This window comes from Narcine bancroftii, chromosome 2 (genome assembly GCF_036971445.1).
Source record: "Narcine bancroftii isolate sNarBan1 chromosome 2, sNarBan1.hap1, whole genome shotgun sequence".
Lineage (NCBI taxonomy): Eukaryota > Metazoa > Chordata > Chondrichthyes > Torpediniformes > Narcinidae > Narcine > Narcine bancroftii.
The window spans coordinates 197,072,090-197,085,532 of record NC_091470.1 but is presented as its reverse complement, the minus strand read 5'-3'; the positions used below and the strand labels follow the sequence as shown (position 1 = coordinate 197,085,532).

Genomic DNA, 13,443 nt, shown 5'->3' with positions numbered 1-13,443 from the left:
CTTTGAAGTAGTGACAAGCAGGCTAGAGAAAAAGGGAGGTAGTGGAGGCTGGAGAAATGATAATGAGAGACGAGATGACAGAAGAGGTAAATAAATAGTTTACGTTAGGATTACAGGGCGGCTGCTTAGAACAGAGATGTGGAGGAATTTCTTCAGCCAGAGGGTGGTGAATGTGTGGAATGTGCTGCCACAGGTGGCGGTGGAGGCCGGGTCATTGGGTGCATTTAAGGCATTGATAGACAGGTGCTTGTTTATCTAGGGCATCAAAGGTTATGGGGAGAAGGCTGGGCAGTGGGGAGTAGGATTCTGGGGGCAAGGGGAGAGTATTTGCAATGGACTGAATGGCATATTTCTGCTCCTATATCTTATGGATTCACAATACAGTAGGTTTGTCAACCATGAAACCATGTTAGCTTTGGCCTATGCAGTGATGCATAGTTGGGAACAGGCCCTGACTCTGTTCCATTTGTGTTCATGATCTACCCCTCCCATCCCCCCCGTTCCTCCTCCCTCACTCCACACCCCTGTCCCCCGCATCCCCACCCACCTGTCCCCCGCATCCCCACCCACCTGTCCCCCGCATCCCCACCCACCTGTCCCCCGCATCCCACCCACCTGTCCCCCGCATCCCCACCCACCTGTCCCCCGCATCCCCACCCACCTGTCCCCCGCATCCCCACCCACCTGTCCCCCGCATCCCCACCCACCTGTCCCCCGCATCCCCACCCACCTGTCCCCCGCATCCCCACCCACCTGTCCCCCGCATCCCCACCCACCTGTCCCCCGCATCCCCACCCACCTGTCCCCCGCATCCCCACCCACCTGTCCCCGCTTCCCCCCTCACCCGCTTGCCCCCTCTCCCGCTTGCCCCCTCACCCGCTTGCCCCCTCACCCGCTTGCCCCCTCACCCGCTTGCCCCCTCACCCGCTTGCCCCCTCACCCGCTTGCCCCCTCACCCGCTTGCCCCCTCACCCGCTTGCCCCCTCACCCGCTTGCCCCCTCACCCGCTTGCCCCCTCACCCGCTTGCCCCCTCACCGGCTTGCCCCCTCACCGGCTTGCCCCCTCACCGGCTTGCCCCCTCACCGGCCTGTCCCCTCACCTGCTTGCCCCCTCTCGCCCTCACCTCCTTGACCCCCTCCCCTCCTGCCCTGCCCTTTCACCCCCCCCAACCCTCATCTCCCAAGCTCACCCTTGCCCCTTCCCCTTACTCCCTCTGCCCCCCCCCACCCCCCCCCCCCCCCACCGCTCCCGGCACCCACCTGCCCCTTGCAGCCGGCGCCCTGCCAGCGGCCCGCGCTGTGCGTCAGCAGGGCCTGGCACTCTCGGAATCCCCGCTCCTCGGGCTCGCATTCGTCGGGCCGCCCTTGGCCTGAGCCGGGCCCCGGCTCCCCGGCCGCGGGGGGGTGGTCGCCGTGCCGGACGCCCGGGCACACGCTGGCCAGCGCCGACAGGGAGGAGGCCAGGCGGCGCCAGGCCTTGCTCGCCGCTCCCCCGCCGTCGTCGGCCGCCGCCCGGCACCGCACCACCAGCACGAAGCGCACGGTCTCGCCCAGGTAGAGGTGCCCGCGGCGGGGCAGGCTCCGGTACCGGCTGTAATCGGCCACCGGGCCGCAGGGGAAGTACATCAGGTACTCGCACTGCGACTCCATTGGCGCCGCACCCGCCCCTCGGCTGCCCATCAAACCTGTCCACCCCCCCGTTCGCTCGGCAACCGCCGGCCCGATCTCCTGACTGGACCGGCGTGCTGTCAAACGCATCCTCGCGCCGCACCCGCCCCTCGGCTGCCCATCACACCCGCCTTCCCCCCCTGGTCTCCCGGCAACCGCCGGCCCGACCTTCTGACTGGGCCGGCGTGCTGTCAATCGCATCCTCGCGCCGCTTAGATGGGGTGGGCCGGGGCCGGGGACGCCAATCAGCACAGTCCGCCCTTCCCCCCTGCCCCTCACGGACCTGCGTCCTGTCAATCAACACTGGTTCGCCTGGCAACGGTGGGTGGGGAGCACCTGGACAGATCCCGCCCCGCTCCAGGCCGTCTGTCAATCAACGTTGGTGATGCCCGGCCCCTGTCTCTCTACCTGTTCAGGTGGGTTCATGCATTCAGGTGCCATGCCATTCTAAGTGGGCGACCATGCCTCTCCATCCATCACGATCTCTCACCCTCCAAATTGTAGTCGTTGCACCTTTTCCTTCGGCTGAGACCGTAGTCGACGTTATACAAGGGGAAAAATACAGAAGTGGTTTCCCGTTGCCGGGTAATGCAGGAAATTGATCTGTAAATTCCAATTTGTAGAATCTGCTTGTAAAATCCATCCACCATCTGCAATCCACGGCTTCATGTGACCCTGATTGGGAGGCTAAACGGTCCTATACTTTGCCCAAGGGTGACCTGCAGGCTTTCGGACGGAAGGAGTGCCTTAACCTCTTTTTTGCGTAGCACCTACACCAGTGGGTTGCCCTTGACAATTAGAGGAAAAGAGCCTCGACATCTCTGGCCATTCCCACTGCAATTCATCCCATTGCAATGTTTCCTCCCTCTGCACACACCTACCACCCCCCCCCCCCACCAGCCTTCGTGTCCAACACATCCTCCTCCACCATTTGCGCCACCTGCCACATGATCCCATCTTTCCCTCTCCTCCTCTCTCCACCTTCTGTAGGTGGCAACTCTCAAACACCCAGTGGCGTCACTAGCATTGGTGTCCCTACCTCCCTGCCACCCATGGACTTCCTCCCATACCAGATCATACAGAATCCTTAGTAATGATTTTTGCACTAAAGTTTCCCGTAGTTAATTGAATGTTAATGGCGATGGTAGTGAGATAAACAATCAGCAAAATTAAAATTACACCTTTAAATTACAGTATCATGCGCACAGCCTAAATATCTTTACATTTACATCGTTTCATGTCATTAAAGTGAAAATTTGGCAAGAAAATAATGACTTCATTCTCAAAAAAAGTTATCGATCTCGGTTGAAAAATACTAATGACCACAATATTGTTGCTAAAACACCAGAACATTTGACAAAAGCAGCGACTTTGAAAAGGCTGGCAGCAACAAAAACAACAGCGCTTGCTGATGGGTGCGTGCAAACGGAGCCACGTGATTCGAAGCGTCATTGTCATCGGGTCATATCAACAACTCTGACCAGAACACAGTAGAAGGTTCAAAAAGTAAATGAGCATCGAGTTTTAGCCTCGTAGGGACATTGATACATGTTGGCGGGGCTGACGTAAAATGTTTTTGTTATAACAAACTAAAGGGATTTTTAAAATAAAAAAATAATAAATTTCTGCTGAAACACTGCTCAAAAATTTCATAGACAGTGATCTTTGTGTCACCCCCTCCCCACCACCCACCGATGGTATAACCCAGTGTGGTCTGCACCTCCCCAGTGACGCCAGTAATAGACAACTCCTCTTTATTCGTGAGACATGAAATTCTGCAAACGCTGTGACTGTAGTAAAAACACACCGAAATGCTGGTTTCCAGCGCCCATAAGACAAAGATAGATTGCTGATGTTTCAGGCCTGAGCCCTTCATATTCCTTGAAGAAGGCCTCAGGCCTGAAACATCGGCAATCTATCTTTGTCTCCTATAGACGCTGGAAAGCTAGCTGAGTTCCTCCAGCATTTCGGAGTGTTTTTAATTTCCTGTTACCTGCCCCTCCAACAGGACCCCACAAAGACTCAAACCCAACTTCAGAGCAGTGGAGAGGATCACTGGAGTCTCTCTCCCTCCCCACCATCGACGTAATCTACTGGGATCATTGTCGGAAGAGGGTGCGCAAAATCATTCAGGACCCCCTTCCACTTCCACACACAACATCTTTCAGCGGCTCCCGTCAGAGGAAGAGATCCAGGAGGATCAGAGCCAGCACCACCAGGCCGAGGAGCAGCTTCTTCCCACGGGCAGTGAGAACGCTGAACGACCAAAGGAACTGCCCATACTCATCCTCCAAGACATAAGTACAAAACAATATTTATTTGGATGGATGAAATATCACTTCAGGAAAGAAAAGTGTACGATCTGGTGATCACTGGGGGACCAGAGGGGAGAGGGTGAGCAAATTTAAGTTCTTGGGAGTCACTATCATTTCTGGATCCAACACACTGATGGCATTGTGAAGAAAGCATGTCAGCGTCTCTACTTCCTTGGGAGTTTGCGGAGATTTGGTGCAACACAGGAAACCCTGGCAAGTTTCTACAGAGGTGAGGTGGAAAGTGTGCTGACCAGCTGCATTACGGTCTGGTACAGGGGGCACTAATACCCCCGAATGAAAAGCTGTCCAAAATGTAGTGGACACAGCGCAGGACATCACAGGCAAAGCCTTCCCCCACCATCAAGAACATTGACAGGGAACACTACTGTCGGAGAGCAGCAGCGATCATCAAGGATCCCACCCCACCCAGCACACGCTCTGTTCTCGTTGCTGCCATCAGGAAAGAGGTCTTGGGGCCACAAGTCTCACACCAGCAGGTTCAGGAACAGCTGTTACCCCTCCTCCATCAGACTCTTCAACAACAAACTCAATCAAGGACTCTTATTTGTGTAATTTTTTGATTTTCTTTTTTATTCTCTGTATTGCAGTCAGTTTGTTTACATTTGTTATCTGTTTACAGTTCTTTTATTTGTTTTCATGTGTATGCTGTGTGCAGTTTTTTTGGCACTACTAGTTGGTGATAATTCTGCCGTACCCACAGGAAATGGAATCTTGGGGTGTATGTGACGTAATGTATGTACTCTGACAGTAGACCTGAAAGGCTTGTTAGTCTGCATTTGTGTTATGTCTGGTTGTGTATCTGCAAGTTTGCACTGACAACCGGAGAACGTGGTTTCATCAGGCGTAGGCTTCATGGTCAAGAGCTTCATTGCCTCCAAACTCGAAAACCTTCCGACAGGCCTCTCGGACTGAATCATGTCCATGCGACTCCCCCTTCAAAACAAGCGTCGCATCAACCCTATGCTCCAACCCTCCAGGCGGAACCAGCAGAAAAGGACAAGTTCTACTCCGACCTGCGCAACCTCATCCAACGCACCCCTACAGCCGACAAGGTTGTCATCCTGGGCGACTTCAACGCTCGTGTCGGCAAAGACTCAGAAACCTGGCCAGGAATCCTGGGCAAGCATGGCGTCGGCAAGTGCAACGACAATGGGCGCCTCCTGTTGGAGCTCTGCGCAGAACAGCGGCTTGTCATTACAAACACCCTTTTTCAGCAGAGGGACAGCCTTAAGACCACCTGGATGCATCCCCGATCCAAACACTGGCACCTCCTGAACTACATCCTGGTGCGAGAAAGTGACAAACGAGATGTGCTCCACACCAGGGTCATGCCTAGCGCGGAATGCCACACTGACCACCGGCTGGTTCGCTGCAAGCTCAACCTTCACTTCAAGCCAAAGCCCAGGAACAGTAAAGCCCCTAGAAAGAGGTTCAATGTTGGAAACCTGCAGTCAGACGAAGCGAGAGGAAACTTCCAGGCAAACCTCAAAGGAAAGCTTGACGATGCAACCCGCCTCACGGACCCGTCCCCTGAAACCCTCTGGGATCAGTTGAAGACTACCATATTGCAATCCACTGAAGAGGTACTGGGCTTCTCCTCCAGGAAAAACAAGGACTGGTTTGACGAAAACAGCCAGGAAATCCAGGAGCTGCTGGCAAAGAAGCGAGCTGCCCACCAGGCTCACCTTACAAAGCCGTCCTGTCCAGAGAAGAAACAAGCCTTCCGTCGCGCATGCAGCCATCTTCAGCGCAAACTCCGGGAGATCCAAAATGAGTGGTGGACTAGCCTCGCCAAACGAACCCAGCTCAGCACGGACATTGGCGACTTCAGGGGTTTCTACGAGGCTCTAAAGGCTGTGTACGGCCCCTCACCCCAAGTCCAAAGCCCGCTGCGCAGCTCAGACGGCAAAGTCCTCCTCAGCGACAAGATCTCCATCCTCAACCGATGGTCAGAACACTTCCAATCTCTCTTCAGTGCCAACCGCTCACTCCAAGATTCCGCCCTGCTTCAGCTCCCTCAACAGCCCCTAAGGCTAGAGCTGGATGAGGTCCTCACCCTGGATGAGACATATAAGGCAATCGAACAACTGAAAAGTGGCAAAGCAGCAGGTATGGATGGAATCCCCCCAGAGGTCTGGAAGGCTGGTGGCAAAACTCTGCATGCCAAACTGCATGAGTTTTTCAAGCTTTGTTGGGACCAAGGAAATCTGCCTCAGGATCTTCGTGATGCCACCATCATCACCCTGTACAAAAACAAAGGCGAGAAATCAGACTGCTCAAACTACAGGGGAATCACGTTGCTCTCCATTGCAGGCAAAATCTTCGCTAGGATTCTACTAAATAGAATAATACCTAGTGTCGCCAAGAATATTCTCCCAGAATCACAGTGCGGGTTTCGCGCAAACAGAGGAACTACTGACATGGTCTTTGACCTCAGACAGCTCCAAGAAAAGTGCAGAGAACAAAACAAAGGACTCTACATCACCTTTGTTGACCTCACCAAAGCCTTCGACACCGTGAGCAGGAAAGGGCTTTGACAAATACTAGAGCGCATCGGATGTCCCCCAAAGTTCCTCAACATGATTATCCAACTGCACGAAAACCAACAAGGTCGGGTCAGATACAGCAATGAGCTCTCTGAACCCTTCTCCATTAACAATGGCGTGAAGCAAGGCTGTGTTCTCGCACCAACCCTCTTTTCAATCTTCTTCAGCATGATGCTGAACCAAGCCATGAAAGACCCCAACAATGAAGACGCTGTTTACATCCGGTACCGCACGGATGGCAGTCTCTTCAATCTGAGGCGCCTGCAAGCTCACACCAAGACACAAGAGAAACTTGTCCGTGAACTACTCTTTGCAGATGATGCCGCTTTAGTTGCCCATTCAGAGCCAGCTCTTCAGCGCTTGACGTCCTGCTTTGCGGAAACTGCCAAAATGTTTGGCCTGGAAGTCAGCCTGAAGAAAACTGAGGTCCTCCATCAGCCAGCTCCCCACCATGACTACCAGCCCCCCCACATCTCCATCGGGCACACAAAACTCAAAACGGTCAACCAGTTTACCTATCTCGGCTGCACCATTTCATCAGATGCAAGGATCGACAATGAGATAGACAACAGACTCGCCAAGGCAAATAGCGCCTTTGGAAGACTACACAAAAGAGTCTGGAAAAACAACCAACTGAAAAACCTCACAAAGATAAGCGTATACAGAGCCGTTGTCATACCCACAGTCCTGTTCGGCTCCGAATCATGGGTCCTCTACCGGCATCACCTACGGCTCCTAGAACGCTTCCACCAGCGTTGTCTCCGCTCCATCCTCAACATTCATTGGAGCGCTTTCATCCCTAACGTCGAAGTACTCATCTTAAATATATTTACTGAGGTCGCCTCCACTGCTTCAATGAGCAGCAAGTTCCACCCTTTGAGAAAAGCAGTTCCTCCTCATCTCCGTCCTAAATCTACTTCCCTGGACCTTGAGGCAATGTCCCCGAGTCCACGCTGCTGAAGATCCAGCTGCGCTGGATGGGTCACGTCTCCAGAATGGAGGACCATCGCCTTCCCAAGATCGTGTTATATGGCGAGCTCTCCACTGGCCACCGTGACAGAGGTGCAGCAAAGAAAAGGTACAAGGACTGCCTAAAGAAATCTCTTGGTGCCTGCCACATTGACCACCGCCAGTGGGCTGATATCGCCTCAAACCGTGCATCTTGGCGCCTCACAGTTTGGCGGGCAGCAACCTCCTTTGAAGAAGACCGCAGAGCCCACCTCACTGACAAAAGGCAAAGGAGGAAAAACCCAACACCCAACCCCAACCAACCAATTTTCCCCTGCAGCCGCTGCAACCGTGTCTGCCTGTCCCGCATCGGACTTGTCAGCCACAAACGAGCCTGCAGCTGACGTGGACTTTTACCCCCTCCATAAATCTTCGTCCGCGAAGCCAAGCCAAAGAAAAAAGAAACTTGTGCAATCGGATGATAATAAACTTGACTTGACTTGACCATCCCTTCCAGTCACCTCCCTGGCATGGCCTCCCACCCTATTGCATCCCATCCCCGCACCGCCCGTTTTAACCTCCTACCTAAGATCCACAAACCCAATTGTTGGATAGACAGTAACCATTTCCTGTTACGCCTGAAGCTGTCCATTAACATCGAGGCACCGCCCAGCCTCTCCAGCCTGCCAATCAGGTGTGAGCCCACCAGCCACAGCACGCACTCCCACCAGCCAGCCCCATACCTCACAACCCCTGCAGACCTCCATTTCACTTCCTCTTTGCCATGTGGTTGCAAGTAAGGGGCTCGCAACCCTTTAAGCAAACCAGTGTATCGCTGTAGACATGGCCGATACTGGTATTGTAGCTGGGCTCCCAATGATCAGGGATACGGGAGCCCACATTAAGGTATCCTCCATAGTACAGGTGTATTCTGGGATTGGAAGCTGGTTGCGTTTCCCCCCACCCCGCCCCACCCTCCTCTCTCCCAGAACTGCTTCTGATTGGATTATGCTGCTGGGTTTAGGTTCCAATTGCTTGTAAATTGCTAGTTGCTTTGCTTTGTGCTGTTAAAGGCCCCTGATCTGCCTCTCTGTGACTGGGGTAGCCAGCCTGTTTGTTTTGGTGTTAATAAACCCTTTAGTTATCCATTCCTTGCGCCTGGACTCATTTCCTTATGAACCCCAAACATATCTCAACACAATACCAATTGTCTCGGCAGGCCAATCATCTTCACTGACCTGCCTTTTCCCCATATCTCTTAATTCCCCTACTATGTAATAATCAATCCAATCTCATCTTAAATATATTTACTGAGGTCGCCTCCACTGCTTCAATGAGCAGCAAGTTCCACCCTTTGAGAAAAGCAGTTCCTCCTCATCTCCGTCCTAAATCTACTTCCCTGGACCTTGAGGCAATGTCCCCTAGTTCTGCTCTCCCCCACCAAAGGGAACAACTTGCCTACCTTTTTCTTATCTATGCCTTTCATAATTTTATACATTTCTATAAGATCTTCCCTTCTAAATTCCAGTGAGTACAGTCCCAGATGACCAAATCTCTCTCACAGACGACTCAATCCCAGACAGTTTCTTCCCCACAGGCATCAGGCTCCTGAATGAACCCTTGCTTGAAATGAATTTATCTTTTCTCTCATTCCACTGGACAATGAAATTTTTTCTTCCTGAACACTTTTGGGTGTACTTTATGGATTTTGGGCTGCTGATCACGAAAATCACATTCAAATTTTTCTATCACATACGGTCTCTTTTGAGATGTAACCAATTTTTTGGGATTTCCTAGCATACTTTAAGTCGACTTCAAACAGACAAAACTGTGAAGGGTAACATGTCTTTGAAAATTCATTTCCCGCATACGCCTTTGGACGTCCTCGCAGCTGATCTCGATGCCGTCAGTGACGAACGCAGTGAAAGGTTTCACCAGGACATTGCAACCGTGGAAAAGGGTAACTGGAATCCTATGATGCAGGCCAACTTGTTGGACACTGACACAAGAGGCATCAGATGCTAAGTTCAGAAGAAAATCAGCAGCAAAACATTTTTAGGTCATTTGAACTAACGCAAAGTGTCAGCGTCATTATGTGATTAAACGTGGTAAATTCAATCAAAGTTAATTTAATGTTCCTCCAACTTTTTATGTGATACAGAAAATCTGAAATAATCTTCGTGTTCTGCTTGAAGTTGTCAATCAGAATCCCCAATTAATTTTTTTCAGAAAGCAAACCTTTTGAAAAAATTTGTTGTCCAGTGTTGGATCCTCCAACTTTACATGAAAATTATCCTTTACCGGGACTTTCCACTGATCCAGAGTCTAGATCTGGTCACAACCTGATGAAATCGTGACTGTGCGGCATCTTCTAACGCCATCTTTCAGCGAGGATCACCAAGTACTCCAGTGTGTGTTGAAAGGACACAATTCAAAGAGCCACATTGTGGTTTTGACTTTTTATCTCATCCCGCCCTTACTTCGACTAAATAATAATTATTTTCACGTGACCAAAGGAGAACTCCTCTCAAAACATCCCTTTACTGGTAATAATAGTTTTATTATCAACCACACAAGAATAAATGCACCAAAATTCTTGCTCCAGCCATACACAGTAAATATTTGGTTTCAAAAAAATAACTCCAACAATATACCTGAAATTACCGAACGCAAAGATGCAATGACAATAAGGCCTGAATCATAAATATCCAGAAGATTTTTTCCCACTGGCATCCCGGTGAATCGGCTGGGCAGCGTCCCGGGATAGGAAGCCCTTTGTGCCATTTCCACTGGGCCGCCCTTAACTGGGACACCGACTGCTTTTACCCTGAATGGAGCTCGTCCCCGGGGATTGGGGTGCTCGACCTTCAGCCGGAATTGGGTGACTTATTGGTTGGTTAAACATGACCTACCATGTACAAAGCCATGTTGACTATCCTTAATCAGTCCATGGTTATCAAAATAATTGTATATCCGATCTCTTCAAGCACCTTCCAATAATTTATCTACTACTGACATCAGGCTCACCGGCCTATAATTTCTAGGGTTACTTTTGGACCCTATTTTAAACAGAACAACGTGAGCTCCCCTCCAATCCTCCGGCACCTCACCCATGGCTAAGGCCTTTTTAAATATTTCTGCCGTCAATTTCTATGCTCATCTCCCTCAAGGTCCGAGGGAATATCTTATGAGGCCTGAAGGATTTATCCACCCTTATTTGCTTTAAGGCAGCAAGCACCTCCTCCTCTTTAATCTGTAGTCCCATAATCTCACTGCTTGTTTTCCTTACTTCCTCCAACTCGGTGCCCTTTTCCTGATGTTACGGAGTCCACAGGACCCCAAAAACCAGCAGCATAGATATGTACCACAACACAAGGTTACTTAAACAAAAGGAGTTTTTAATTATATTTGAACAATAAAACAGAATTAAACTTAACCTTCTTACTTAACCTACCTATCCTGCTTAATCCCCCCTTTAATATTAAGCACAGGTGTGTGTAATGTGTATTTAAGCTTAGAAAAGTTATTTGCATCACAGTCCAATCTCACTGGTTGCAGGCAATTCTTGTACTGTGCACAGAAGTTAGCATTAACAAAGCACCAAAGGCTTTGGTGCTTAAAGGTGTTACTGAGTTACCACTCAGGAGGGTTCTTGTTGGTCTTCAGAGAGAGATTCCTTTTTGTTCCAGGACATCCGCATCTGATTCCTGTTTAATCAGTCTTGCTGACAAAACTTGCCCCCTTCAGGGTTCTCAAGATGATCCTCCTTCTTTCACCTTTGACCAGGCAATCCTCCAAAAGTTTGCCAGCTTTGTCCTTCTGGAACTGATTTCTGTATCCTTTCTCTCTGTTTCACACCCTCTCTCTCTGAGAGCAAAACTGTTCTCTCTCCCTGCAAAAATTACATGCTCTCTCAGGCAAGCTGTATGCTGCAACTTTGTTGCTCTTTTTGCAAAAAGCACTCTGCAAAAGTTCTACAAATATTCTGTGTTTTAAAATGTTTGTGTGCAACCTGTTCTAATAATCCTTTCCAAAATACCTCTAAATACTCTGTCACACTGAGTGAACACTGATGAAAAGGAAACCATCTGTGGAAGTTTACGAGCGCCTTCGGTGACATTCGAGCTGCACCATTATCTCACAACTCTTTTGTTTTACATTTTATTTAAGAATTTTAAAACCACATCCATACATAAATATTCAATAAAGGTATATAAAAAATAAAGCATATATATTTTTAAAAACCCTCATTTCCCCCCCCTTCCCTCCCAACCCCCCACCCACCAATCCTAACTAAATAAAGAAAGAAAAGAAAAAAAAGAAACAGAGAATGCCAAAAAGATTTATTATTCTCAATACAAATAATGATGGAGTTAAGGGTTACCAATGGGATGGGCCTCAAAGAGTCCCTTACACCTTCAAACCAACATTCCATAAATATGGGCTCCAAATTTTCAAGAAAAAATGGTATTTTGTATGTAAATTTTGTTATTTTCTCAGTGGATTACAAGAACGCATTTCCGTGCCTCTCCATCCCTAAATCCGCATCTGATTTCTAAGTAATGGCTATATACTTCCCAGAAACAACTAAAGGCAATCGTAAAAATTCAATTTGATACCAAGTTCATCGTAATTTAGAACTAACCACTTTTATATTATTCAACAAAAATAGCATCGGATCCTGTGTGAGTTTAACCCTTAATATTTTCTCCAAAAATTTTTTAACTTCTAACCCAATGGTTCTCAACCTTTTTCTTTCCACTCACATCCCACCTTAAGTAGTCCCTAGGCTATTGGTGCTCTGTGAATAGTCAGGGGTTGCTTAAGGTGGGATGTGAGTGGGAAGAGAATGTAGAGAATCACTGCTCTGGACCCAATTGTTACTGAAACATTTTGCTGGAGAAAAATTGTCATTTCCTTTGGAGCTCTGAAACGGTGCAAATAATGAGTCAATGAGGGCTGATTAAAACAGTGGTTTTGAAACATTTTTCTTTGCGCCCACATCCCACCTTAAGCAACCCCTTACTAATCACAGAGGCATAGGGAATACTTAGTGGGATGTGAGTGGAAAGAAAAAGATTGAGACCCACTGCTCTAACCAGAAAGATTTTACTTTAGAACACTCCCAAGTATAATGAAAAAACTTCCTGATCACATCTAAAACATAAATCTGACAATGTTGGATTCAAATTTTAAAAATTTTTTGAGAAGTTTAAATGTATTTGATGTAAAAAAATTATATAGAACCATTAATGATTTTCATCATATTTTCCTTACATAATTACTTCCAGTCATTTTCATCTATTCGTCTGTATAAATCACCCTCCCATCTCACGACTCTTGAACTCCATCCCCCGACTAATGAAGACCAGCATCAGAATTTAATGTCATGAGGATGTCACAAAATTTGCTGTTTGCAGCAACATCAAATATTGCCATAAATTATTTTTTTGGTAAATAAATTAGTCCAAAAGAAGAGAAAGCGAGGTGGTGTCTATGGTTTATGGTCCATTCGGATGTCTGAGGGCGTTCATCTTCAGGTCCCTGTAACCTTTTCCTGATGGCAGCAGTGATAAGGAGAGTGAGGGTCCTTGAGGATAGAAGCTCCTTTCTGTCCTAATTCCATATCCCTTGTGCCCTACTTGAGCAAATGCCTCAAGAATTAATCATCTTTTTTGCCTTCATCACCTCTCCAGCGGCTCACCAGCTGTGTGAGGAACATACCTCCCTCAGTTCTTCTGTAGACCTAAGGTAAATGCACAAAACTCAGCAGGTCAAACAGTGTGCTTTATATATCAAATATAAAGATACATAACCAAGGTATGATGACCTCTTTAAATTTAAAATTTAGACGCACAGGCCATTTCGGCCCACCAGTCCATGCCGCCCAATTTACACCCAATGAACCTACAGCCCCCAGTATGTTTTTGAAGGGTGGGAAGAAA

At 48.8% G+C, this 13,443-nt stretch overlaps 1 protein-coding gene across 2 annotated transcripts in view; it reads right to left on the bottom strand.

The window, feature by feature from the left end:
• The window catches only part of trappc14 (trafficking protein particle complex subunit 14), a 38,422-nt gene extending 36,537 nt beyond the window's left edge, over nucleotides 1-1,885 (bottom strand). The window contains exon 1 of one of the 2 annotated variants that reach the window (XM_069919947.1): nucleotides 1,837-1,885. In XM_069919947.1, coding sequence (XP_069776048.1) covers nucleotides 1,837-1,869 — 33 coding nt within the window. In that variant the 5' untranslated portion in view covers nucleotides 1,870-1,885. Of the gene's footprint in view, nucleotides 1-1,260; nucleotides 1,752-1,836 lie in introns of those variants that run through there. The other variant, XM_069919946.1, reaches the window with a different exon arrangement.
• Between the last annotated feature and the right edge of the window lie 11,558 nt (nucleotides 1,886-13,443).